This window comes from Balearica regulorum, chromosome 2 (assembly GCF_011004875.1).
Source record: "Balearica regulorum gibbericeps isolate bBalReg1 chromosome 2, bBalReg1.pri, whole genome shotgun sequence".
Lineage (NCBI taxonomy): Eukaryota > Metazoa > Chordata > Aves > Gruiformes > Gruidae > Balearica > Balearica regulorum.
In genome coordinates this window covers 17,626,041-17,652,748 of record NC_046185.1, presented here as the reverse complement: position 1 = coordinate 17,652,748, position 26,708 = coordinate 17,626,041, and the positions used below count along the sequence as shown (strand labels likewise).

General features: G+C 35.6%; 1 protein-coding gene across 1 annotated transcript in view; it reads right to left on the bottom strand.

Moving 5' to 3' along the window:
• Window positions 1-26,708, bottom strand: part of CSMD3 (CUB and Sushi multiple domains 3) — a 727,509-nt gene that overhangs the window by 621,406 nt on the left and 79,395 nt on the right. Inside the window, exon 2 of the mRNA XM_075743489.1 lies at window positions 22,662-22,884. Coding sequence (XP_075599604.1) covers window positions 22,662-22,884 — 223 coding nt within the window. The remainder of the gene's footprint in view (window positions 1-22,661; window positions 22,885-26,708) is intronic.

Below are 26,708 nucleotides of genomic sequence, written 5' to 3'. Positions count from 1 at the left end.
TCTCCAAAGAACTGCTTACTCTTAATGTCAGGTGGAGAATATGGATTCTGAAAATGAATAAGCATAATAAGCAAAATGCCAAGTATAAAATAAGAGTAGGTAGAATGACTGAGAATCTTTCCCACAGACAAAGTCAAACTTTCTGAAGACATTAGAAATGTTATTCCATATGTAGCTGGTTTTGGGAAATTGAAATATCTGATATATTCAAAGCACAGATAAAATTTTTCTAATTCTAGCTTTTGCTTTTATAATATTAAGGTAAATGTTATTCCATTGTGAAATTTTCATCTCAGTGTTACATATGCAACTCGATAATCTTCAGACAATATTATTCTTAAAATCCATAGTACATAAACAAATGAAGCTGCATGACCAGTGGGTTTCTCCCATTAAACTAAATACAATTCTCCTACCAGTTCTGTTATTTGCTGCTATGTCCAGTAACTTATTAATATTATTTATGCAGACACTACCACTTTATACTTAGAAATAAATACAATTTAAACTTAGTAAGGTACTGCTGGGGCTTAGTCTTGTACATGCTGATGACTTCATTATTAGCTGGTGGAGTCCTGTCTGTGTGTTTGTGTATTCATACATATTTCTATTCATTTTCTAAGTAGCATATGATTAGATTTAACATCTGACTAGCCTGATATTACACCAATTTAATTTCAAATTTAGTGAAATCAGGTCTTTTGCCTGCCATATTCTTGTTTAACATTTTCCTGCTAGCTCTGATTATTGAAAGAAAAGCAGCAAAAAAAAAGTCATTAATGCCTTCAGCAGAAGGGATTGCTTATTTGCATTTTGTAAGATAAAAGCATGCTCTTCTCACCCAATTTGCTACTGTGTTTGTTGTGATCAGCATCTGGTTGACTGAAATAGAAGGTTTCTTCGGTATTTTTTCTAGGCACAGTTTTACTTTTGTCTTCTAATAATCATCATCTATTTGTTTCTGAGGACCCTATCCCCTTACTTGTACATGTCATGACATTTTCTTATTTGGAATACTGAGATATCGAAGAGACAGTACTTAATAAAGTAAGAATTTTAAATGTTCAGTGTATCCAATTTGGCATCCCAGATTCTGACTACCATGTTAAAATTACATATTTCCTATTGGCATATTTCTGGTTGCCCTCTTTCATGACAATGCAAAATCTAGCATCTGTTTCCTGTTCAGTTTGTTTTGTGGTCTTTTTTTCTTTTGTCTCTTCTGTAATAATTCATCAGACATGTAAACATCTCTGATCTCTGAACAGCAAACTAAGAATCTACCAGTAGAGAGTTGCAAAAGCACTGAAAACTAGTTAAGTAGCAGTAGCAGTCAGTCATAAAAGGCAGTTGTGGTGAGTTGACCCTGGCTGGGGCCATGTGCCCACCTGAGCCGCTCTATCACTCCCCTCCTTCTCTAGACAGGGGAGAAAAGGTACAATGAAAAGCTTGTGGGTCGAGATAAGGACAAGGAGAGATCACTCACTAATTACTGTCATGGGCAAAACAGACTCAACTTAGAGAGAAAATTCATCTAATTTATTACCAAGCAAAACAGAGTAGAGGAATGAGAAATAAAATCAACTCTTAAAACACCTTCCCCCACCCCTCCCTTCTTCCCGGGCTCAACTTCACTCCCGGCTTCAACCTCCTCCCCCCTCAGCGGCACAGGGGGACGGGGAGTGGGGGTTACAGTCAGTTCATCACACATTGTTTCTGCCGCTTCTTCATCCTCAGAGGGAGGACTCCTCTCATCGTTCCCCTGCTCCAGCATGGTGTCCCTCTCACGGGAGACAGTCCTTCACGAAATGCTCCAGCGTGGGTCTCTCCCACGGGGTGCAGACCTTCAGGAGCAAACTGCTCCAGCGTGGGTCCCCCATGGGGTCACAAGTCCTGTCAGCAAACCTGCTCTGGCGCGGGCTCCTCTCTCCACGGGTCCACAGGTCCTGCCAGGAGCTTGCTCCAGCGCGGGCTTCCCACAGGGTCACAGCCTCCTTCAGGTGCCTCCACCTGCTCCAGTGTGGGGTCCTCCACGGGCTGCAGGTGGAATCTCTACACCCCCTCATCCTTCCTCCATGGGCTGCAGGGGAACAGCCTGCTTCACCATGGTCTTCACCATGGGCTGCAGGGGAATCTCTGCTCCGGCGCCTGGAGCACCTCCTCCCCCTCCTTCTGCACTGACCTTGGTGTCTGCAGAGTTTCTTACATCTTCTCACTCCTCTCTCTGGCTGCAAAAGCACTCTCTAACTGTTTTTCTCTTTCTTAAATATGTTATCACAGAGGTGCTGATTGGCTTGGCCTTGGCCAGCGGCGGGTCCATCTTGGAGGCGGCTGGCATTGGCTCTGTCAGACACAGGGGAAGCTTCTAGCAGCTTCTCACAGAAGCCACCCCTGTAGCCCCCCCACTACCAAAACCTTGCCACGCTAAACCAACACACTATAGAACTCCTAGAACAAATGAACAAATTTTATTCTTTACCATCACTCCAGTAAAAATAAACTGATTCCCTTGTAAAACAGCTATAAACCTTTGTTAGCACATATTCCTAGTTATTTTTTGGTACAGATATTACAAGAGTATTTCTACATTTGCACAGACACCCTACTTTCCTTAGTTTCCAATAGACATTTGAGGTGGGTTTTCAGAGTTATTTTTTAAATTTTTTTTCTTGTTTAGATAGAAGAATGATAAAATTGAAGTTTCACATTAAAAAAGAGACTATTTTAAAATAAATACACCAGAATATTTCTGAGAATAAAAACCTACTATTTACCTCGCACATATGAACATTTCTGAAGATCTGAGAGTGCTATGTCTAATCTGATGGATCACATCAACAATATTTCCATGATTATATATTTCTGACTACTCCATTAACTGTCCAGCAAAACTAGTTTTGCTTTATCTCTTCAGTGCCATGGCCTTTTCTCACATCCATATTCTATGCACCAGCTTATGCCTTTCTGACCTTTGAGCAGAAGAGACCATGTCCAGACAGTAAGTTCCAAGAACGCCAAAGGCTAAAAGGTGGAGGAGCAATAATAGCTAATCCAAGAGAGGATCAAGTATGGCTTTAAAGAATTCTGATTAATTGGATCACACAATTGCTCATGATGGCAATTAAGTCACTGCTCACACTTATTAATGAATTTTGGAGGGAGAAATAATGACTTACACTTTGCATTTCTGTCTTTTTGCAGATATGTTCTAACTATTTTTCCAGTATTATATTAGAAAGTAAAATAGTCCATATTAATTAAAATTGTAATAGATTCCTTTTTAATCCTTCTACTTCAAACTTTTTCCATTGAGCGAGTATATATTTTCTTATAGTACTGAAATAATCAAGTATCATGCTCTTTTTGCTAGTGTTCTGCTATACTTTATTAGAAAAATAACTATTTTAATTTAAAGAAAAGCTATTAATTCTTTCATAATAATAGAAAGAATCCTATGAAACGTAAAAGTGGCAAATTAAAACAGATAAGATGAAGTTCAATTACCTTGTTGAACTAGTTCTTTTATTAATCCAAGAGTTTAGAAGGATTCAGAAAGGGATTAGACATGTAACTAATAAGGAAATTCAGAGTTTAACAGTATAGTACTGAAAGAATTGCTAGAGGACATATCCACACAGTAGCCTGTGGAGGACCCCACACAAGAGCAGATGGATATTCCCTGAAGTAATTGCAGCCCATGGGGAGGACCCACATTGGAGCAGCCCATGGAGGACCCAGGCTGGAGCAGGGGAAAGTGTAAGGAGAAAGGAGCAGCAGAGAGGAGCTGTTATGGACCAACCATGACCTCACATTCCCCATCTCCCCTGTGCTGCTCAGGGAGGGGGAAGGTAGAGGAGATGGAATGAGCTTGAGCCTGGGAAGAAAAGGGTGGGGATGGGGGGAAGATGTTTTAGCTTTTGTCTCTGTTTCTCACCATCCAACTACCTTTTTAATTGGCAATTAATGAAATTAATTTTCCCCAAGTTGAGTCTGTTTTTCCTTTGACAGTAATTGGTAAGTTATCTCCCAGTCTTTATCTCAGCCTAGGAGTTTTTTTCATCTTCTTTTCTCTTGCGGTCCTGTGGTTGAAGGGGAATGATGGAGTGACTGGGTGGGCATCTGGCAGCCAGCCAAGGTCAACCCACCACAACTTCTAATGTTTTTTCTTACACACCAGTTCAGAACAAAAATCTCAAAAGTGTATTGGAAAGGGAAAACACTTCCCTACTGAGTAACAGATAATTAGGTCTGAATCTAATTAATGTTTAAAGGTTTAGATGTGCATGTGGGCATGCACATGTACATGTTGAGAAGTTATTAAAGGTTTTAAATTGCAGCTGAGAGTATTTCAAGCTTGATCTGCAGTGTCCTGGTAAAATTCAACTGATATTTGGTCTTCCAATTTTCCTTCCAGGGAAGCAGTTACTTAGCTATTGAATTAGGAAGAAAGTAAGGAATGTAAAGGCTTCTTTAAAAGAATTCCAATTCAAATGTGAATAGGAGTAATTCCTGCACTTTTAATACGTTTATTTAATCAGTTTAAAATAAGTAAATAGAATTTGTCTTAATAGCCTATAAAACAAATCATATAAGAGTGAGCAGAAGTGGCTGACTGGATTCAAGTTTTACTCTCACTGAAAATGTTAATAAAAATGTCTTATACTTTATTCAACAATTCATTAACAAATCAACATATGATTTATGAACTAATTTATTTTTGTCAAATGATAATTTTTCCCTGTCAAAATGCAAAACTGCTCATGCGGTCTATTATTTTAAAATAATGATCATAGGTCAAGGCTGAACATTTTTAATTGAACAGCTGCTTTGAACTAAACAATAAATTACTCATCAGGTTTTGGCATGATCATTATATTCTTTACAAAGCATGTTTCTAAAAACTGCCGCCATCCATTATCAGTGTGAAACTTTTATTATACAACTCTACACTTTTTTTTTAGCAGTAGAAATGAAACAGACTTTATAAATAATTATCTTTCCTCTAACCGTCAATTTATTTTAATACACAAAAAAATATCAAGAACAACTTCAAACGGTGAGTAAGAAGAACCAGATATCTCACTACCATACAAATAGTCTTTAAAAATCTCTAGGGCAAGGATTTGCCTGCTTCTTGGATAGAAAAAGTGATCAGAACAAAACATATCAAAACAATTACTTTTAGAGCACTTGAAAACATTCTAGGTCCTTAAAGTAACAAGAATTAAAAAATGATGAAGTGAGTAGTACATATTTTTAGTCTCTAACAGCTAGAACATTATGACAACATAGTTTATTCTCCTCATCTTCTTAAAGCTGGGTAAAGATGTACAGTACATTTTAGCAGATCTTGGAGCTTTCCAGACACCAAAGGAGGGGAGCCTGCTCCTTCCAACTTTCCCACAGTTCTGACACTGACTTCACACTGGTTCTAGTGATTTGCACTCTTCTCTGTGAATTCGTTCGTTTAATCACCCCGATGAAGAGCTAATCCATTAAAAATAAACCCAAGGTCAATTCAGTTAGCAAAGGGAAGCATATCCACAAAAGGATATGGAGCAAATGGAAGTGAAGGGAAGGATCACACACTCAAAGTCAGCGGAATATGGGAGCTGGATTTGCTTCTGTAAGTGACAACAAGCTTTTAGATGAGCTCAACTATCTTTTGTAACTTTGCCTTAATGTGTGAAAATAGCACAATATGGCAAGGAGAGATGCCATATTTTGCTTATCACCATTGTAGGTGCCAGGAACTTCCAGAACAGCTTCAACTTATATTAAATATTCTGTGGAGTCTTGGAATTCGTCCATGAGCAAAATGCTTGTGACATTATCACCACACATGTTATTTCTGTTCTGGTACAGAGATAAAGTTGTAGTAGCAGGGCATGTGAAGGAGGAAAAGCTATCGGCACGTATTTCAGAATCTATACTTTTAATGTTAAAAACTCACTGTTTTGGAATATAAAGTCATCATTGAGTAACAGCAACAAATAGAATAAATCCTATCAATTTGTCAGCTAAATTAGCTGGAAAACAGACTGCAATAGCTTAAAAAACCCCAAACACATGGACTTTATTTCAGTCCTTTTCTTCCAGAAAACTTGTACTCTGAATCAAATGCAACCTACTTTTCTCACAGGCCCCTGTTCACTTTAAATGAGAATGTATAGACGGAGTATGCAGCAGGGAGCAAGAGAGGGAAGTCCAGAGGATGCTAGAGGAAGGTGTCTCCTCCAACATTGGGTATTGCTATCTTTGTACAGAGAGGTCTGGAGCATATGGTGCTTCAAGGCAGAGCCTGATTCCACTGCAATGGAGAAAGAAGTATGTATAAAGATTTTATTTTTGACCACTGCAGTGAGAAATTAAGTTCTCAATTTCCCATATCCATTCTGAAATGTCCTTGGGGGGGTGGGTAGAGGAGAAGTAAAACTTTATAGTTGCATGGGAGGGCAAGGGATTCAGAACACAGGAAAAATATGGAAAAAAATAAAGCAACAGAGACAACCAAAAAAAGTATAAAATGGAGGAGAAGAAAGCCAGGATATAATGGAAAAGATTTTTCATTTGTAGATCTCAAATACTGAGACAGACAGATCTGGGAAAAAAGCTGTGACACTCAAGACACTATTTATCCGACCAAACCATAAATGGGATCTTACAATGATCTTTACAAAACCAGAAAAGTAAAGGGTTGTAAATTAATGTATCTATTACATAAGCACAATGTATATACTACGGAAGCATACAGAATGTAAGCATGTCATTTTCAGTCTCATAGTAGGTAGTTATTTAATTCCACATTGATGATTATATCTAAAATGCCATCGCAAAATTTCTAATGGGAAAGTGAAAAGCATTTTTAAGAAAATTATACTTGAATTTAAAATAGAAAATAAGGTCCCTCTTCCAAGGAACATCTTTCCAAGGGAGAAAAATCTAAATTCAATATTTGGACTTGGAAAATGTAGATTTTCCTTTTTAATTTTTCTCCTTCATGTACAGACAATCAATACATTTGGAATTTTTTCCCTTTCCATCCCCACAAAACAAAAAGGAGAAGACTTTCTAGGAAGAAAATAACTTTCCACAGTATAATTTTCAGATTTGTTAAAAAAAATTACTTCAATAGTTAAGTATATTTTTTTCAAATTAATTGATTGCTCTCTTCAAACATCTCCTATGATACAAAATCAAAAGAAAAAAATAGCGATTATGAGAGGAAATTTTTGTTACATGAAAAACAGTGAAACATTTTAAATCCAGTATAATGTAACAGAAGGGTATCGGGTACCTTATTCTAACCACCAGTTTTAGAAATCTTCCCTTAACTGATATAACAGAGGAGCAGTCTTTCCAAAATTAACAGTGATGTAAAATTAATTAAAAAAAGAAGTCTATCATTCCTATCACCACATTTTATATACATTCATCACACCTACACCAGAGATTCTCAGTGCCCATTGGACAGTGTATTTAATACAAAGCCCATTGTAATCAATCAGCATCTTCCCACCAATTTCCATGGGCTGTGAGTCACACCTTTAGTTCCTCTACAAACCAGCTCTGAACATTCCTATTAAAATAAACAGGATCTACATTTGTTCAGTAATTGAAAACCAAGTTTTACTTGATTCTCACACAAGGACCACACAAAGGACCACTGAAAAACAGCACCTAGCTGTAGCAGACTAGTTAATAAGTAAAAGTAGAGACCTTTTCAGTTTTAGGGATATTTTTTTCCCCTAATAGTTATAGTAAACATAGATAAGCATTCCAAAAGTCATCAGTGTAGGGACAAAATGCAGCTTACCCATGACAACAATAAATGTACAACTAGAATTTTTTTTTTTTTAATATGCCTTGACAATGTAGTTTACTACGTGTCATTCTGCTATGTATGAAAGCAAACAATGTTGTACTATTATTAAAAAAAAAAAAATAATGTGTTTCTAATATTTTTAAATATTAAGGAATAACTATTATTGCAACAGGGACCAAATAATTACATTTACAGTTTTAAGAACACATTGCTGTGTGAGTATCTGTACTGTTCCACTGTTAGTGATTTCAAAATAAAATATTGCTTTTCCTTACAAAGTAACAGTTTTACTAAACATTAGTAAGAAAACTCCACTATGACAAGATCTTTTTCATTATATGCTGAGAAACCACTATTTTATCAAACAGATAAATTTATTTTCATGCTTGGAGTATCACAATCATTTCAGAAAATAAATTTTCAAAGATTTTGTTACTTTTCCTGAAAACAGGTAAGAAAATGCAGCCAGTGTTTGTATCTCTATTTAAGATTGAATAATAGCTATGCATGTATAAAATGCACATCTGTAAATAGTTTTACAGTTATAACTATTTACTATAACCTATAGTTATAGGTCTGCCAGGTCTGCATCTAGCATGTACCTTTAAATAAATAGGGGTAGGTTTAAATAAAAATAAATATATAATACAAATGTGAGTCCACTTAGCTAATCTATTTTGCAATCATCAAAGAATAGGTTAGGCTGTGTCATCTTAATTCCATATATGAGTAATTTTGACTGACATTAAAAAAAAAAAACAAACCCAAAATAAAATAGTTCTCAGTAAACAGAATCAAATTGGAGTAAACTAGACTTTAAAGGGGAATAATCACTACTGCAAACAGGATATCTGACAAAAAAGAGGATGAGTGAGTACCCACATTTCATACCAACACAGAGAGTTACAGTTGTTACTTTTTACTGCTCTAACTGATAGAGTCAAACAAATCCCTATGCAGGAACTTTCAAACATTTTCATTGTCCCTACATTGTTTGGATATGTTTTGTAAAGATGCCAAATACAACTTTTTCACACCACAGAGACACATAATGCAAAGTGTGAAATCGATAAAAAATTATTCTCAGGACACGATCAATTTAACAGGGTACACAGTGAATAGGGGGGTTTAGAACACTGAAGGTTGGTCCTGTTCTGTATCTTTCTTGAAATTTTACCTTTGAATTCAATACCAGGAATAACCAATTGCTTCTCTAAATACCAACCTGAAAAGTGCACTTTGTTTAAATGAACACAATTTTTATTAAAAAAACCCCAGCAACACACAAAAATCACAATGACTAAATTTGTTTGTGTGTTGAGGGTTAAAATTAATTTGAAAAAACAGTAACTCCTCTGTTTTTGAAATGGCTTCTTCATGGCTTAATATCAGTTAAAAAATTTCTTACAGCTGCACCACATAAATCAGTGTTTAGAACCCTGCCATATAAATCTGGATCACATTAGCATAATAATGAAACCTGGTATTCCAGCATGTTCATCGATAACCTAGTGTAGTTCTAAATAACAAGAAAACAACGTCCAATAATACTCTGAGAAAAAAAAACAGATTTAATTTCCCTAGACAACCATTGAGAAAAGCTTAGTCACAGAAAGATTAAACCTATTTCACCCAAAACACAGGGACAGAGAAGCAGTTTTTAAATCCTCCAATCCTCCCAATAAAACTGAACAATCGTGTCAAATGTAACTCCAAGGTTCAATGTACCCAAACCTATCACAACCTTGCTTATTCCAGGTGCAAATACTATGATACAAATAGAAACCTTTTTTAGTTGAGGGCTTTTTCTAATTTTAGTTAAGGTCACTGTGAGATCTTCAAAAAAGTGATCTTCAAATGCAGTAATTTCACAGATAGAAACTACAAATAGGAAATGGTAAAGTCAAAAAAGAAAAATTATGAGAAGATAATTAATTAGTGGGCTTAGAAAGGTAGGACAGAGAAGGATAAAACAATTTTACTAAGGAATGGTTTTATATTTTAAATATTTTTTTCAGTTCTATATTTAAACATATTTTTCACTTCCTATAATCACTGGAAATCACAGAGGAAATAAAAATAATAAATAGAAACTATTACAGCCATGATTCATTTTCACATGGTCTGCTATAACATGTTTACAATGGTGCTGGGACTAGGCAAAGAATATTTTTGCAATTATTAATAATCAAATGGCTATGAGAGGTAATTACCTTGATTAGCATGACACTGTGACTTTTTCATCCAGGTTATATTTATAGAGTTGGATTATTAAGTACCATACTACATACTTCCTATGAAGGCAGTAACCTAAGAAATTACTCAGTTTCAAATTAAAATAAATAAATAAATAAATAAAATGTATGTATGTGTATACTTTGACTTAATTCTAGATTTTTCCATGGAAGACAACCTGTGTCAGTGGTTATGAATTGAAAATTGTGTCCTTTAGTATTTACTATTGCCTTCAAACTGTACAAATCTTTTTGCAGTTTATCAGCAGCTACTTTGTAAATGACAACCGAAATAGTGCAGTGTATGAACATTTGCAGTACAGAAATAGCCTAGAAGTACAGCTGATTTCACTCAGGACTTTGCCACTTTTGTGTATGTAGAGTTCTATCTGGGAGTTGGTGTGGATCTGTTATACCCTTTTTAGCATCTATCTCTTCTCATTGCTGTCATATCTTACTTCTTGTTTACTAAAGTTTCTCAATTTTTTTTAGAAATTGGTGCCATAAAAGACATATATCAAAGATACTATCTCTCTCTCTATATGCTATCTCTTCACAACATTCCTCATTTTTATACTCAGTGTTTATTTGTTAAATCATCACACTGGGTCCTTTTCATTTCACCTTTTCCAACTTCTTATATTCCATCCAAAAATATGAGCTCCCTTCTTTGTACATAGATGCCTGTTACTCTAGAGAGGTGATCTCATTAATAATTTTAATCACCTTGTAAAAGAGTATTAGAGAAAGTTCCATCTGCAAGCTTTAGCAATGGATGTCTTCACTGGTTTCTTGCAGGCCATAGATAAGAATGAACAACATTTGTCCAACAAAAGATTCCATTGGTAAAGTATTAGAAAAGACCTGAAAGAGATGAGGATTCTCTGCTTGTAAGTCTCAGTTAAAACTTAGTCTGCTTATATAGTTTTAGGATGGTGGATGTACAGAAAGTTATTTTTAACTGTAAAAGAAAAGCAAATTTATTTTATCTTAGAGGAAGTTCTAATATTGTTTATGACTGGATAAAATATAAATATCTCTCTGTGCATAGTTCATTTCATATTATAAGGAAGCAGTATTTAACTACCAAAATTACCTCAGTCCAGATGTGTAATATATGTTTTTTACTACGCAAACATGGAAGCACATTGGAGTCATGTAATTTGGTCAAGACCTTATAAGAAAATTGTATAAATTCATGACCGAATTTGTAAATCCTAATGAAAAAGACATTTTTACATAACTATCTCTGTTGCTACATTTAGGTCCTGAAGACCTGCACTGACTACAGAATAACTGACAGTGGATTTGGAGATAATTTTTTTGATGCTATTAACATTTAGAAATAATCTCTGGGGCTTGAGAGGGTTCTTTGTTGGTTTTGGGGAGTTGTGGTTTGGGTTCGTTTGGTTGGTTTTTTTAGGAAAAATTGCTCTTCTGTGTCAGCAGATTCAGGAATTTCTGGTGCACTGTTGACATTAACTTGTACTTAGGTAAAATAAAATATAACATATTCTATATTTACATAAATAATTTGGTTTATAAAATATTAACTTCAAACTGTACAATGTAATGTAATCTATAGGAGCCACTTTTCAGTAGTAAGCTATCCCATTCACAATTTAAGACAAATATTAGAGAGACAGAGAGAAAAGTTCTCCAGTTCAAGCCATATGCCTAAACATTACTTCATCTAGTAAGTGTATATGTAAATACACACAGACACATACATATATATTTGCACAACCTCTCATATGTTTGTGTTGGCTTTCTGCAGACATACCAGTCAAAATTGAATTATCATGGTTTTCTTCAAAAACAATAGAAATAGTCTATTCATGTAGGAACTAAACATTCAGAGTTTAGTTTAGTAGTAGTACATGGTTGTTCTAGATACATTCTGATTCAATTATCAACTTTATGAGATATGTTTATCGATATTATCAACTGCAACAATACAAGGTGAATTTAACAACCAGTTTTGCCATGTAAGCAAGTCAGTCAGACACCCCTGCAATAGAATGAGTCTTTCCTATAGACTATAACTTTCTAGGACAAGATTATTATTGTGAACTATCATTCTTCCCCCTTTTATAGCCGAAACATAGGTGGAATACTAATGACCACAGGCAGTCTGTGCTGGCATGCTGTGATATAATGTCATATATGTGTGTTGTACACAAGTGGTCTCCACAACGAAAATCCACTTTGCTTCTTAGACTGTTTCAAATCCCCAAAGCAATTTAGCAATGCAAAGAAAAATTAATAACTAATATTTAGCAGAGCTGATTCTCAGAGATGACCACACATATCTCCCTATAAAACTGGTATATGCACCCATCATCTGTATAACGTTAGTTACCAGCTTTCCCCAAGAAGATAATTCTCAGAGGTTGTAAAAAAGATTTTTCTTGCATTACATGAGAAATCAAGTAAACAATATCCATCAGGTACTTCAAAGTAGGCAAAGTGGCCGTCCCAGTTACTTCAGAGAAAGATATCCTATGGAAGACTGATAATTGGAAAGTCTCTTCCTAAGGTCAGTTAGCAGAAAGTTGCCTCCACCTTCAGACAAATACCCTTTTTTTTTTTTTTTTTTTTGGTTGGTTGGTTGGTTTTGGTTTAGTTTTGGGTTTACATTCTTACCATTTAACTTTGGACTTCTTTGCTAGCTAAATATATGTCTAACCATTTTTTCCTATCCTGCTAAAATCTTGGCTTCTTTGCAATAATGTGCGCATAACTTCAAGAGAGGAGTTTCACCTTGTCTGGACAAGCACTTTCTTTTATCAGTTTTAATTTTCTACCTTTCACTTTCAATGGGTATCTAGAAATTTAACATCATATCAAAATAGTCACAAAATATAGCAAAATTTATGTGAGCTACTGTTCTTTCAGCTTTGTATTTATAATCACAATGCCAAGCATTTTATTGCTTTGATGTATTTTCTTCATAAGGCAAACTTTTCAGGTTGAAAAAAAAGAAATCTCCATTCAAATGTCTTGAATGCTCAGAACCCATTTCTCAGAACTGAATATGTCTTTACCATTACATTCTGCTACATTTTTTTTTTCAGTTATCTTTGTTTCTCTTATCTACAAGCTTTGCTGTATTTATTGCTGTGTGTCCCTACCCATGTTCAGTCCATTTTCCACATTCTACATATATTTTCTTTACATCTTTGCTGTATTTATTTTTTATTTGTTCATGTAGTGAAAATATTCCTGTTTAGATTCATTCAGTTCTGTAATCTGTCTCATCATTTTCCACTTTGATTGCTGGTTCACTATGCCTTCTTCTCTTTTTTTTTTTTTTTTTTTTTAATTGCCGTTGTTCCCTCCTCCATTTTGCATTGGTCTTTGTTCTTTTTTCCTTCTGTTTTCTTATATCTTCCTTGGTCTTTGACCAGCATTTATACCTTTTTATTTTCTCTTTCTGTGTAAGGGGAGAGTGTCATCCCATTTGAATTTGTTCACTGCTCCCTAAATTCTCAACTGAAATTCCTTCCTTTCCCTTCTTTCCACGCAAATAGTGGAGAAAGCTAGAGAACTGTGGATCAGCTGAAAGAAAAATCAATGACTCGGTGATCAGCGGTTTGAAGGTGTTTCCAAAGCGCTGAATCCTTAATTTGATCCTAATCAGCTCACAGGTTGAAAAAAACTTCTGCTCTCGTTGCCAATTTGGGCAGAAAGTGAACAATGATGAGAGAAGAAAATTCTATGTATTTAGGGCATAATAAACAGTCTGGGCAGAAAAAACTCAAAGACCTGTGGTTGCCTCTGATGATAATGGAAACTTTTTGAGGTTCAATAAATGGTCCATTGTCTTCCTATCAACAGCATCAATATACAAATAGACTTAAACAGGAGAGTGAAAAAAGCTTTGTATGTTTTCCGTTGTCAAGGTTAGTTGGGAGTGAAGACCTGAATGACTGCAAATATTCCACTCTGACATGTCTTAAAGGCTTAATAACCAAATAGTCAGAGGTACTGTCTCTGTCAGATTTAATCCAGAACCTCACAGACTTGCCATTTTTTCTTTATTAGTACTGAGTCTGCTAATTTGAGCAGCTGTTATGATAGTAGATGAAAGGTACAAAACTAACTTGGACAATAACTCTAATAACAGGATTTGAAATGGCAATAATATAACCCAAATGATAACAGTACCCAGAAAGGGTCTTTGTACGGTCTAAGTAAACAAGGCATTGTTCAGATGACAGAGAACTTACAAAGAACAAAAGGATACGCATGCGTGAAGTAAAGTGGACCTACATACAACAAAGCTGGGAATCAGAAAGGAGAATTAACACACCATTATGGCATTTTGCCCAGACAAGACATTGGCAGTAGATCTGGGCACCCTGTACTACATCTTGTAGTACTGTAGATCATCTAAAGACAAAGAAAATGAGAAGGGAAAGAACAAGTAAAACAACTCTTAAAGTCAGAAAATTCTGTAAGTGGAAACTGTGACATAGCAGAAGTGGAGGAAGAAGGAGGCAAAAGCAAGGAAAAAATGTGGGGCTTTTTTTTGTCTTCTGCTTTTGATGAGAGTTAATATGAGAAAGATTGGAACACTTGGTAACAAATTATAGCACAATAGATTCCCCCAAAAAAGTAAGGTAATGAGTTTGACTGGGAGATAGTAAAGAATGTAACAGATATAAACCTTCCCAAAGAATTAGGGTTAAAGTTCTAAGGACCACAAGAAGGAAAGAGTCTGAATCAGAAGAAATAAATTACTGTAGCTACCAGGGTGGCATGGAATGACATGTAACAAGCAGGAGGTTGCACTAATGTTAGCAGCATATCCTAACTGCTGCCTGTTTGACCCAGACTTCTATCTATTAAAAGGAGAAACACATATTCAGCATAATTAGAATAAGAAATGGAAAAACAAGCAGAGCTTTTAAATGAGGGCACTGGAAGTTTCTGCTATTGCCAACATTCATTCTTTTGCTAGCCTTCCTTCTTTGTAAAATTTCTGTAAGATAATCTTGAAAATTTAGCACATGTAAGATGTAAATTGTAATTCCTCCATTTATAAAATAGAAAGTTTTGTAGTCTTCCAGAAATATATTTTTCCCTTTTTAAAATTGAGAATTATTAGTATTTTACTTAGTGCTATTTATTTTTTAAGTAAGAACATAAAATTACTAATGTATGCTTGACTTTACAGGAGGGGTGGTGTGGTGTGGTGTTGTTGCTGGTTGGTTTTCTTTATTTTAATTTATTCCATGCCTCGAAGGTTTTTCAATAAAGTTTTAGATGTAGAAAAAAGATAGATGGTGCTAGCATTTCAACACTGCAAAATCAAAATCATGTAAATTATTCAGAGAAAGCATACCTTAAATTTGTGACTGGTTTTGAGCTAAAACAGAATGTTTATGTTGTCAGTAATACCTGGCACATTCATGATGGAGCGACAGGTATTTGACAGTGCTATCAGGCCAGGAGCAGACACTGATGGGGTGACAGCAGGATGCTCAACTCATCCATGTGGGTGTTCTCTCACCAGCTGGGGAAAGCACTCATCCTGCTCCTGCTGCGGTCCTCTAGACCACTGAAGCAGGTCCAACTCTTATGGCATAGTCAGAGCAGTCAGTTTGGCTTCTTGTCCTGGCATGTCCAATAGTTTTCCATGCCTTTTTCAGATAACATAACCTCAGCCCAGAGCCAAGTAAGCAGCCAACTCACCTGCCTGCAATCCTAACAATATTTAATATGAATTAATATTAAGGATTCATTGTAATTTTACATATTTCTACTCCAATTTTTTTCTGCACTTAATTATTTGGACCGAATAAATTAATTTTAATTAACTTAAATTCTAAGTGGATCAATATCTGTTATTCCATATGCTATAGAATAATAATAGTAATAAAAAAGTATTTTGGTTTTATTTAAGTTCAGTTTTAAGCGTATTCCTCTATTATTTGATAGCAATATCTTTTTTAAAAAGTTTGCAATACCATTATCAAAGTATGAATCTGTTTGTTTAGTACCAAATTTAAATCTTTGGAAGTACGAGCGTGAAGAGAACATACCCAACCATATTTAACACTAGGAGCATCCTGAAATTTCAAAGATCTACTTCTTAATCTTCTGATTATTTTTTTTTTTCTGTCTTCAAGTGGTTGGGGAGTAAATATTAAAAATGTTGGCCTATTCAGGGAGTCAGATGTTTTAGGAGAAAGCAATTCATCAATAGAGAAAAGGCAGTGGATGCCTCCAGTAATTTCAATGAATTTCTCCTATGCAGCTCAGAAGCACTGATCAGGTAACCTGTGCATTTGATTCTTGTTTGCCTCAGCAAGGAACGTAGATGAAAGGATGATTCATCTTGCTTAAAAACAAGAGATTAGAAAAGATACGTATTAGCTCACCTTTTAAACACTGAGAATGTTAAAGCTTCCTTCCATTCAAATTTCATGAGAGGAAATTGACCATGAGTAGGTAGAGAAAAGTTTTTAATTCATCCAATTAAATTTTTGGACACAGTGACCATATCAACATTTAAGTACATCTCTGCAGATACATGCTGGTCATGCAGGCTCTCAAACACAAGCAGAATATATATTTATTAAGCATAGAAAAATTCCAGTTTGTACCAGTTTGTCACACCTCCACTTCTCATGATTTTTAGATAAACATATTCATACTTCTTTTCAGTTACGCAAACAAATGAATAGCTGTCATAAAATGATTATACCTTTTTGCTAACAGTGGAGCTTTCCAAACTCCCATACCATATCTGTCCTTTTGAAGACCACACATAGTGAAATTTTCTGATGTTTTTTACCAGAACATTCTGGTACACTTGTCATTTTCCAAATAATTTTATTTTTAACTTTAGAAAATATATAATTTTGGCTACTACAAAATTGCTTTCTGAACATAGACTTATGAAAGATTCTTTTAGTCAGCACAATGAGACAGAAATATACTGGATTGAATTATTCAATTTATCCCAGTACAATTGGAGCAGGTATGCATTTTTTTTTTTCTGTTTAAAATAGATCTGAATTCGTTTCATTGATTTCAATGCAATGTTAATTTTGTGATGAATATTTAAATGTCAAATCAATTAACTGGTTAGGTACTGGTAATTTTGGAAAATGCATTCTCCTGGAACTGTGACAGAGTTTGGGTATAAAATCACAAGTTATTATTCAATTATTTAAAGCTACTTCTAATATCACACTGCAAATTGGGGTAACTAATTAGAGCAAAATATTATATTTTAGAAAAATATTGAGTATGATGTCTCTTTTAAAAGTAATGTTCAATTCTAAACACCTTATTCCTCAAAATAAATAAATAAATAAATAAATAAATAAATAAATAGATAAATAAGACAAATATACTGTTTGGTATTTACTGATAGCATATTATGACTTATGGTCAGAAATTTCATTTTAAAAAAAAGGAAGAAAACAAAACTTGCAGCCTCAGAATTGAGGTTGCCATTCTCTCGTCCACATATGTACCATATTACTGCCACTGCCATATCACTGCAAAGTTTAAAATTAACTGTGCTTTCCATATGACTGTTCAAGGAGTGACATGAAGAGTACCCAATGAACAGTTCATATAGTTAGTCCCATGCTTTGTTTTGTGTGGTATCTAAATCCTGCTTAAAGGCAATTATCAAATCATTTTCTCCCAGATTTTTCTATGTGGTGTCAGGAACCTGAGGAAACAGTAGATCTTCCTGGCCCTGAGCAGCCCCAGCTGGAACTCCCACCCCCCACTGCCCATGGGTCCTGGGACTCCATTTCAGCCCACCCTGAGGCATCCAGACCCTGCTACAGCTCTGTCCCCGGCCCTGCCTCCTGTATGAGCCCCTCACCCCTACGCTGTGGGGAGCTTACCTGGCCCCCTTTCTTTTTGCTCACAGCTGGACTCCCTGGAGGGACCCTGGACCTGGTTCATTGCTTGCAATGTAGGGCACCGGTGATGGACCCTGTTACCAGTCCCCGGCTCTGCGCTCCGTGTTCAGTCCCTGCAGGACTGTGCCAGTGGGTGAGAGCACAGCCCGAGTGGGGTCACCCTCGGCTCGTGCCCCTCGTGGAGCAGTCCTGCTCCTGCCACTCCCTAATATATGGTAGTAGCTACTATAGTGAATTATTTATAATTATACTAAAAAATATTTTCATAACCTGAAAGAGTTATCATCAGATGATTCCAACTGGCTTTGGCAAAGCAGTTGATTTACATGATGTTTTACCAGTTCAAGTCATACCTTATGTTAACTTCTTTTAAAAGTGGGATTTCTTATCACTAGTGCAAACAAAACTCTTGTTTATCAAGATGGGCACCCAGAAAATTGAAAATCTGTTATTGATATGCATCTTCAAAAAGCTTGGCTGAAATGATTCATCTAGTAACGCACAAAAATTATGTGAAAGGCAGAAAAATTGGAACAGGAGTTCTATTTTGCAATGCAACACTTTCAGAACACTTTCAACACTCAGAACAGCAGTCAGAAGTATTAGCTACTTTCCAAAATAAGGTGTATACAAAGTTGCAATTTAAAAGTAATAATATAAAATCAAACCCTGGTTAATTTTTTTATTTTATTTTTATTTTTTTTTTACAGGGGAGTTAGATGTATAAATGTGAAATAAAGGGTACACAAAAGTCATGAAGATATACACAGGGCAACAAGAAAACCCTAAAAATAGTGTCCATGACATGACCCAGAAAGACTCCCAAGTATGAAATTTTGCTGAAAGCTTGGTTCAAATCCAGTAATTAATACTATCTTTCTGCAAACAGATTTTTTTTTGGTAGATGATTACAAATATTATTTATAGAAAGATTTTATTTTTTTTTTTTGCATTTAGTTCACAGCTTTAAACTATTCTATATTTTCTCTATTTATAGTTTGAGGCAAAGATCTAACATATTAAATATGCTAAATCAAGCACATACAGTAACACAAAGATGAAAGTGTAATATTGATTGTACACTTTCCGTAATGGCTGTATCTGACACACTTGTCTTCCATTCATTATTGTTTAACTGCCATTCAAGTGCCATCTAAACCATTTACGGCTGTTAAGCATTACTCAAGACAGTCAAAGACTGCCAATTTCTACAAGATTCAATTCTGGGGAGAACAATTAAACAAAAAAGTATAAAACTGGATGAGGATGGAGTCAGAGGTCATGAGCTTCAGAAAAGGTCCAACTGCAAAATCTTTTTCAGTCATATAGAAACTTCTTTCAATCAAAATGTTGAAGTAGATAAAGAAATAGTAGCCTTGTGTGTCTCATGGAATCATAGAATGGTTTGGGTTGGAAGGGACCTCAAAGATCATCTAGTTCCAACCCCCCTGCCGTGGGCAGGGACACCCTCCACTAGACCACATTGCCCAAAGCCCCATCCAACCTGGCCTTGAACACTTCCAGGGATGGGGCATCCACAGCTTCTCTGGGCAACCTGTGCCAGTGCCTCACCACCAATTGTCTGAGATGATTTTTTTTAGCTGTCCTGTTATATATTTTACAAATCTACCTATATAGTCCCCCAAAAACATTTTTGTCTGTTACAAAATTAAGGGGACGGTGACTAGTGTAATCTGATTACACTTTCATTAATGTCACTGGGTAAAACTGTAAAATCCACTGTCATGCTAGAGAGTTTTCACAAGCAACTGTAGCCCAGTAAAACTTTACTTAAGTAAAAAACTTTGGCAAAAAGAAAACTGTAGGAAATATCACCTTACTACTTGCTCCAGCAATTTGAGAAAATAAACGTCTCCATGAAAGATTTAGTAAAGCTTGCATAATTTCACAATCACACTTTCTTAATTTAAAACCCAATTCTCCACTCACACAAATGCGTACTATTTTTCTACTGCACCCACACGCTGGCAAGATCTTGTAAGTCTTGCAAAAGCAGTCTATTTCAAGACCTATATGGAGGCTTAATCGTCTTTTCCTTTTTAAGTGCTGACTTATTCTATTCTCTTCTACAGAACTCATCCTTTTACTCACCAGAATGTAGTGGTATCCTAAATACACTATACCAAAAGTTTTGAGCATGCCGAGCTTCCTTGACTTTCTTCTCAAGATATCAACATTTAAAAAAACCCCAACACTATCCCAGAGCTCCACTTTGAAGGTTTAGTTTAATATAAAAAGAATCTTGCACACATATATGTAGATAGGTATCTATATATCTATGTATACAGACATATACAGAGATACAAACATACACGTGCACTCAAATATATATAAACTTTCTCTGTAGTTCAAACAAGACATACAAAGAAAAAATTTCTACCTTTGCAAGATATTATTTTCCTCTTCCTTCCATCCTCCTAAGTTCCTTCACCTGTTTTCTCTGGTGCTCATTAAAACTGTAACCCCATAAGGACCATAAGTTCCTAATAATAATAATTGTTTTATTCTTTTGCACTTGTGCAGAATGTTGCTCACATACTCTTTGAGATTACAATTTAGAGTGGATTCACCGAAAGGTCTTCACTGACAGTGAGGGCCTTTTTGGGCGCCTACTACATGTGATCAAATCGCCATGTATATTTTATCTTTTGAGGAGTGGGCAGAAATGAAGAAAACTGCATGTTCTTGATTTTTCCTTGTGAAAGACAACCCTCAAATCTGTTAGCCATGGGTTCCCTCTTTCCTGCATCTGGTATCAGAATTGCATACAAACACTTATGAAATAGGAAATACGAATGGAAGCACAGAAGTACAAAGAAAAACAATTTCATTAGAGATACATTTCTCCATACCTACTGACTCTTATCCATTTGACAAACAGAATTCACATCCTGTACAGATTTGAGATGAAGAATTTTACTGTTCTAATTTCCTTCTAGTACCATGTTATATTTTCTTTGTAGTGGACAGATGCTGGACTGTTACGCAACAGTTTAAAAAAAAAAAATCATTACCAGTGAATCAATATTTGCCATATAATATTACGAAAACACATCCCTTTATTGGAGCAGCACTATGCAAAGTAAAATGAAACTGGATGTTCCCTGACAGGAATACACATTACATTCTTCATCACAGTATCATAGAACCATAGAATCATAGAATGGTTTGGGTTGGAAGGGACCTTTAAAGATCATTTAGTTCCAACCCTACTGTCGTGGGCACGGACATCTTTCACTAGACCAGGTTGCCCAAAGCCCTATACCACTTGACCTTGAACACTTGCAGATATGGATCATCCATAGATTCTCTGGACAATATGTTGCAGTATCTCACCACCTTCATAGTGAAGAATTTCTTCCTAATATGTAATCTAAATATACCCTCTTTCAGTTTAAAACTGTTGCACTTTGTCCTGTCACTACAGGCCCTGGTAAAAATTCCCTCTCCATCTTTCTTATAAGTCCCCTTTAAGTATTGAAAGGCCACAATAATGTTCTCCCTTCTCGGCTGAACAACCACAACTCTCTGTCTTTCTTCATAGGAGAGGTGTTCCATCCATCTGATCATTTTTGTGTCCCTCCTCTGGACCTGCTCTAACATGTCTTTCTTCTGCTGGGAGCCACAGAGCTGGGTGCAGTACTCCAGGTGGGGTCCCATGAGAACAGAGCAGAGGGGGAGAATCACCTCAGTGGATGGCATCCCTTCGCTCAAGCGAGTCAACTGCATGACTCAACTTCGTGTCATCTGCAAACTTGTTGAGAATCGCAGAATCACAAATACTGAGGGTGCACTCAATCCTACTGTCCATTTCATTAACAAAGATATTGAGTAGCATTGATCCCTGATACAGACCCCTGAGGGACACCACTTGCTACTGATTTCCATTTGGACATTAAGCCGTTGTCTGCATCTCTTTGGATGTGGCCATCCAGCCAATTCCTTATCCATCGAATAGTCCACCCATCAAATCCATATCTCTCCTATTTAGCAACAAAGATTTTGTGTGGGACTGTGTAAAAGGCCTTACAGAAATCTAGGTAGATGACGACTTACAGAAGTCAAGATAGATGATAATAAAGATAACTAGCAAAGGTATGGATAATATATCTGTTGCTATTGCAGAATTATTATGTATCCCTCAAGCTGCAACCTTCCAGAACTGGACATCTGGGCCATGATTCTGAAGTAGACATTGATACAAAATGTTCTGTGACCCATCATACTCTTGATTTTTCAGTCTTGTAATCCCCTTGTGTTAGAAGATGCTCATACACAATAGCAAAAAAAAATACCTATTCTATCTTAAATACATTTTTTCTGATCTCTCTTGAAAGCCTCCTGTTTGAAAGATTACAAAAGTTCCACTGCTACTAGATCACGCAAACTGAGACCTCCATAATCTCATATTCACTTTATATCATTTATCCATGCTCATACGCCTCTTAATTAATTGCATTTTCTTGAGACAAATTTTATGAGGGCTAGATTAATTTTAGCACTTACTTTAACTAGAATTAAACCAAATCATACGGATTTTAAGACATTTATGATTAATAAAGAAAAGTGCACCTTAAAGTCTAAATAGAAAAGAATACATAATTTTAAAATATTAGCTTTAACTATTTTCTCAGATATTTTTAAGATATAAATACAAGTTACATTTTAATAGTGTTTATTCTTTACCTTGTCCTAAAGTTTGCAGGATGAGGATGCCCATCATATAATGACAAATAATCATATTCTTCTTCTAGAGCAAAAGACTGAAAGACGATCTGTATTCTGTTTCTTTCTTCTGCTATTATAACCCATGTACAGTTTGCACCATTTGGATATCCGTATGGGAAGCCAGGGCTTTCTATAGTGCCATTAAGTCCTTTTAAAGTTCCACCACAGGTATAAATAAATCCTAAAAAAACCCAAGGAAACAAAAGTTAGTTATCCGTTTTTATATCAACCTTCAATAAAATACGTAATTCAAATTCATGATTTCCAAAAAAGTATCAAAATACTTGTCAGCAAGTACTGCATTTAGAAAGGTAAAGCCCATGTTTTAATACAAATCCTGGCCACTTAATGCAAAACAACGCCACCCACCTAACAAATGTGTTTTCCATACTGTTTATATAAAGACATATGGTAGCATCTTTGCAAATAAATATATACAAACAACATCTATGACTAAATTTGCTTCCCTATGAGGCAAAGTATTTGCATCAATTCCCTTTTTTGTAAAAACGGAGAGGCAACCAGAGCAATGTAAATAGGTCCTTGTCTTTTGGTGTAGGTCTGATATAGATTAGATCTATTAAACTTCTGCGTCTCTGCCCCAGATTTTGGGACTGGAAGAGGCTGAAAAGCTATTTTTATGAACAAGTTTTTTCCAATCAATAATTCTGTTTTATGAAAGCTCTGTACTTAAAGTCTCAAGGTGAAATAGCCATCTGTTGCATCACTGTTATCTCAGGTAAATAACTGTATTGTGTATTTGTAACAAGAAAGAACTCACTTGCTCCCCACCACTCCCCCCCACCCTCCAGTGGGATGGAGGAGAGAATCAGAAGAGTAAAAAAGAGAACGTTCATAGGTTGAGATAAAAACAGTTTAACAGGCAGAGCAAAAGCTGTGCATGCAAGCAAAGCAGAATAAGGAATTCATTGGCTACTTTGGTATGCAGGTGTTCAGTAATTTCCAGGAAAGCAGGACTTCATTATACCTAATGGTTACATGGGAAGACAAACACCATAATCCGAAATGTCTCCCCTTCCACCTCCTTTCGCCCAGCTTTTATTGATTAGCATGATGTCATACAGTATGGAATATCCCTTTGGTCATTTGGGGCCAGCTGTCCCAGCTGTGTCCTCTCCCAGCTTCTTGCCCATCCCCAGCCTATTTGCTGAGAAACAGAGAAAGACTTGACACTGTATAAGCACTGTTCAGCAATAACTAAAGCACCCCTGTGCGATCAACACTGTTTTGGTTGCAAATCCAAAACATAACACCATGGAATCTACTATGAAGAAAATTAACTCTATCCCAGCCAAAATTGGTACAGTGGGTCAAAGCTGAAAGTTAGATCTCCCAAAAGATCCTTTTTCACATGAATATCCCTAAATGTCAGAAATGGGCCCTACATTCAAAAGCCAAATTTTCTTGGATTATAAGCCATTTCCTTTTCATATAGAAAATTAATTTTCTGAGAAAAAATAGAAAACAAGAATAATTATAGAAAGATCTCCACCAAGTCACTGTGTCCTTACAGGGCAGGTCCTTTTCCATACTCTTGCTCCCAGCCCTAATGCTCAGTTGCAGCAGGTCCTTACTCTTCTATCTCCTTAGGATATTTTTTTCTTTCCACCAGCTTTGCAGTCTGACTGTAGGTCTACATCCCTTCTCCAGGCTTTCTGCTCTCTTATCACTTGAATATTAGATCAGTTTTCCTGCTTTGCCCTTGCACCCATGAAGCTTCTCTTCCCCAAGCCTGCTCAGAGCAAGCCCCCTCTGCTAGCAGGGGGATTTCATCAACTGAGAGAAAGCACAAAACGCTCAGCTGCTCAGCATGCTTTTTCAGAAAAATGATATAATTTTCATAGCAAACTACAAACAAACAAACCAGATGCTGTCTCTTTAATTATACACACTTGTATATATTTGAGCTCATTAAATCATCTTCTTTATGGCACATTCACAAGCTTGTCTTCATGTTCAGCATTTAAATGTGCAGAGACCCCTTTCTCTGAAGTACTAAGCAGAAATTTCTTAAGATTTTACACTTTATATTGCTACACTGTAAAGTAACTTTTCTTGACAACAGAGAAGGGACACATCCAATAATTTTATCTTGGCTTTTTCATATTTGTCTCCAATGATGAGAAAAGATGCCTCTTATGAAGTGTGATTACTCTTTTACTACAAATATCAGTATATCATAGAAATATAGGACAGAGAGGGAATGGAAATCCTCTTAGAAAGTAATTAGGGCTTTGTTTGCCTCATCTGACATGTATAGCAAATCTTACCTTCTAGTGCAAATTAGGTTAGAGAATTCATTTTCATATCAGTGCCTATACACTTTTATTTGTTATCAACCTTCGTTGCTAGGAGTCTGTTTTATTTATATCTTTCTGCATCTCCCTCATATACTCAAACTATTTTTAAATCTCCTTTCTGTGTTATTATTTATTATTTAAGCTCAGCTGTTTTATTTAGCACTTTAAAAATCTTTTGGAATACAGTTTGTGCGCAAGTCACTTTACAAAACTAAACTGTTTATTCATCATAAGATCTTCATCCTAGAAATTTAGCACCTCCCGCCAAATATAGTCACTTTTAAAATAGCTAAGTGTGCATATACTTAACAATTTAGTTTTTTCCAAGAAATCTCTTGCTGAGGCCTACTTCAATTGAATTAGAGAAAAAACTTAGAGAGAGACACTTGAAAATTAAATACCGTGCACTGTTAATTCCTGTGCATCTCTCCAGACCAAGTGTGGAAAGCACAGCGTGAACTTTGGCTCAACGTCATAATACAGCTCTATAGTTTGGAACCTATATCACTGTTGCTGTATCTGAGTGAGGATACCTATCAATTACATATGTACTATTCTGTTAATTCAATGCAAGCTATAAAGAACAACCCAAATAATAGAACTTCTGTGACCAAAATAAAATCATATTTTTCCAAAAAGAAAAAAACAGCCAAAACAATGAGAAAGAAGTGCCTCGTGAGACGATACACTACATTTAAGGAATGTAATGCTTCATACTGGATCCAATAATTGTTCCTATCCATACATATACATGAGATATAAACTTCCATGACATACAAAAATTCCACTTACTCCTTTTACTCCATATCCAAGCTGTAACAAAAGAGAATTATTCATATGCTGCAAGATGATATAAATTGGATATTTTTCAATGATGACTAGCAGAATGTAGCACAGTCATGCACGTGTCAGAAGATACCTTTTTAATTGCAAGAGTGGAAAAAATAAACAATGAAGTTTGATTTTGATAGGTCTACTCCTTTAGTCTGTAAAATAAAAAAAAATCATGCCAACACAATCCGTACAGCATACACTTTAATCTCTACTTTCAAATGTGAATCCATTCTGTAATGCTCTTCACCTTGGCAGACCAACTTGGTTACATTCAAAATAGACAACATGCATTAACTGACTGGTCTGATCAAATGTTGAAGATATGACATTTATTTGCACAAGGTAAAATTCATGCTGAAATAGCTGGTAACATACACTGTGATCTTTTTCATCTAGGTTTCAGAACTAGCATTCAAAACAGAATTTACTTGCAAACTATTTATCATTAAAGAGAAGGTTTGATACAAAGCATGAGATAAATAATTCTGAAAAGCTTGAAGTTAGACTAGAAAAGAAAAATACTTGTTGAAGTAAATGTGAAGATGAGCAACTCTGCTGATGATATTCTCTTAATAGTTAGTACAATTCAAAGTTTCCATGGTATTGTTTTCTACCAGATTTTAAAATTCAGATGTTTAATTCTCATCAATTTTACATGGATAATATTTTTTGAAATCATAAAACACAACCTCTCTTTCTTATTTCAGTCATCCTTTGATGCACTGAGATTACAGTAAGCATCAGTAACATCAGTTACTTATTCTCTTTATTCAACTTCCATTGCCTTCTAACAAAGCAAGTGATAATTATGCCATATCCATACCCCTTGCCCTTGGATGTCTCATAACTA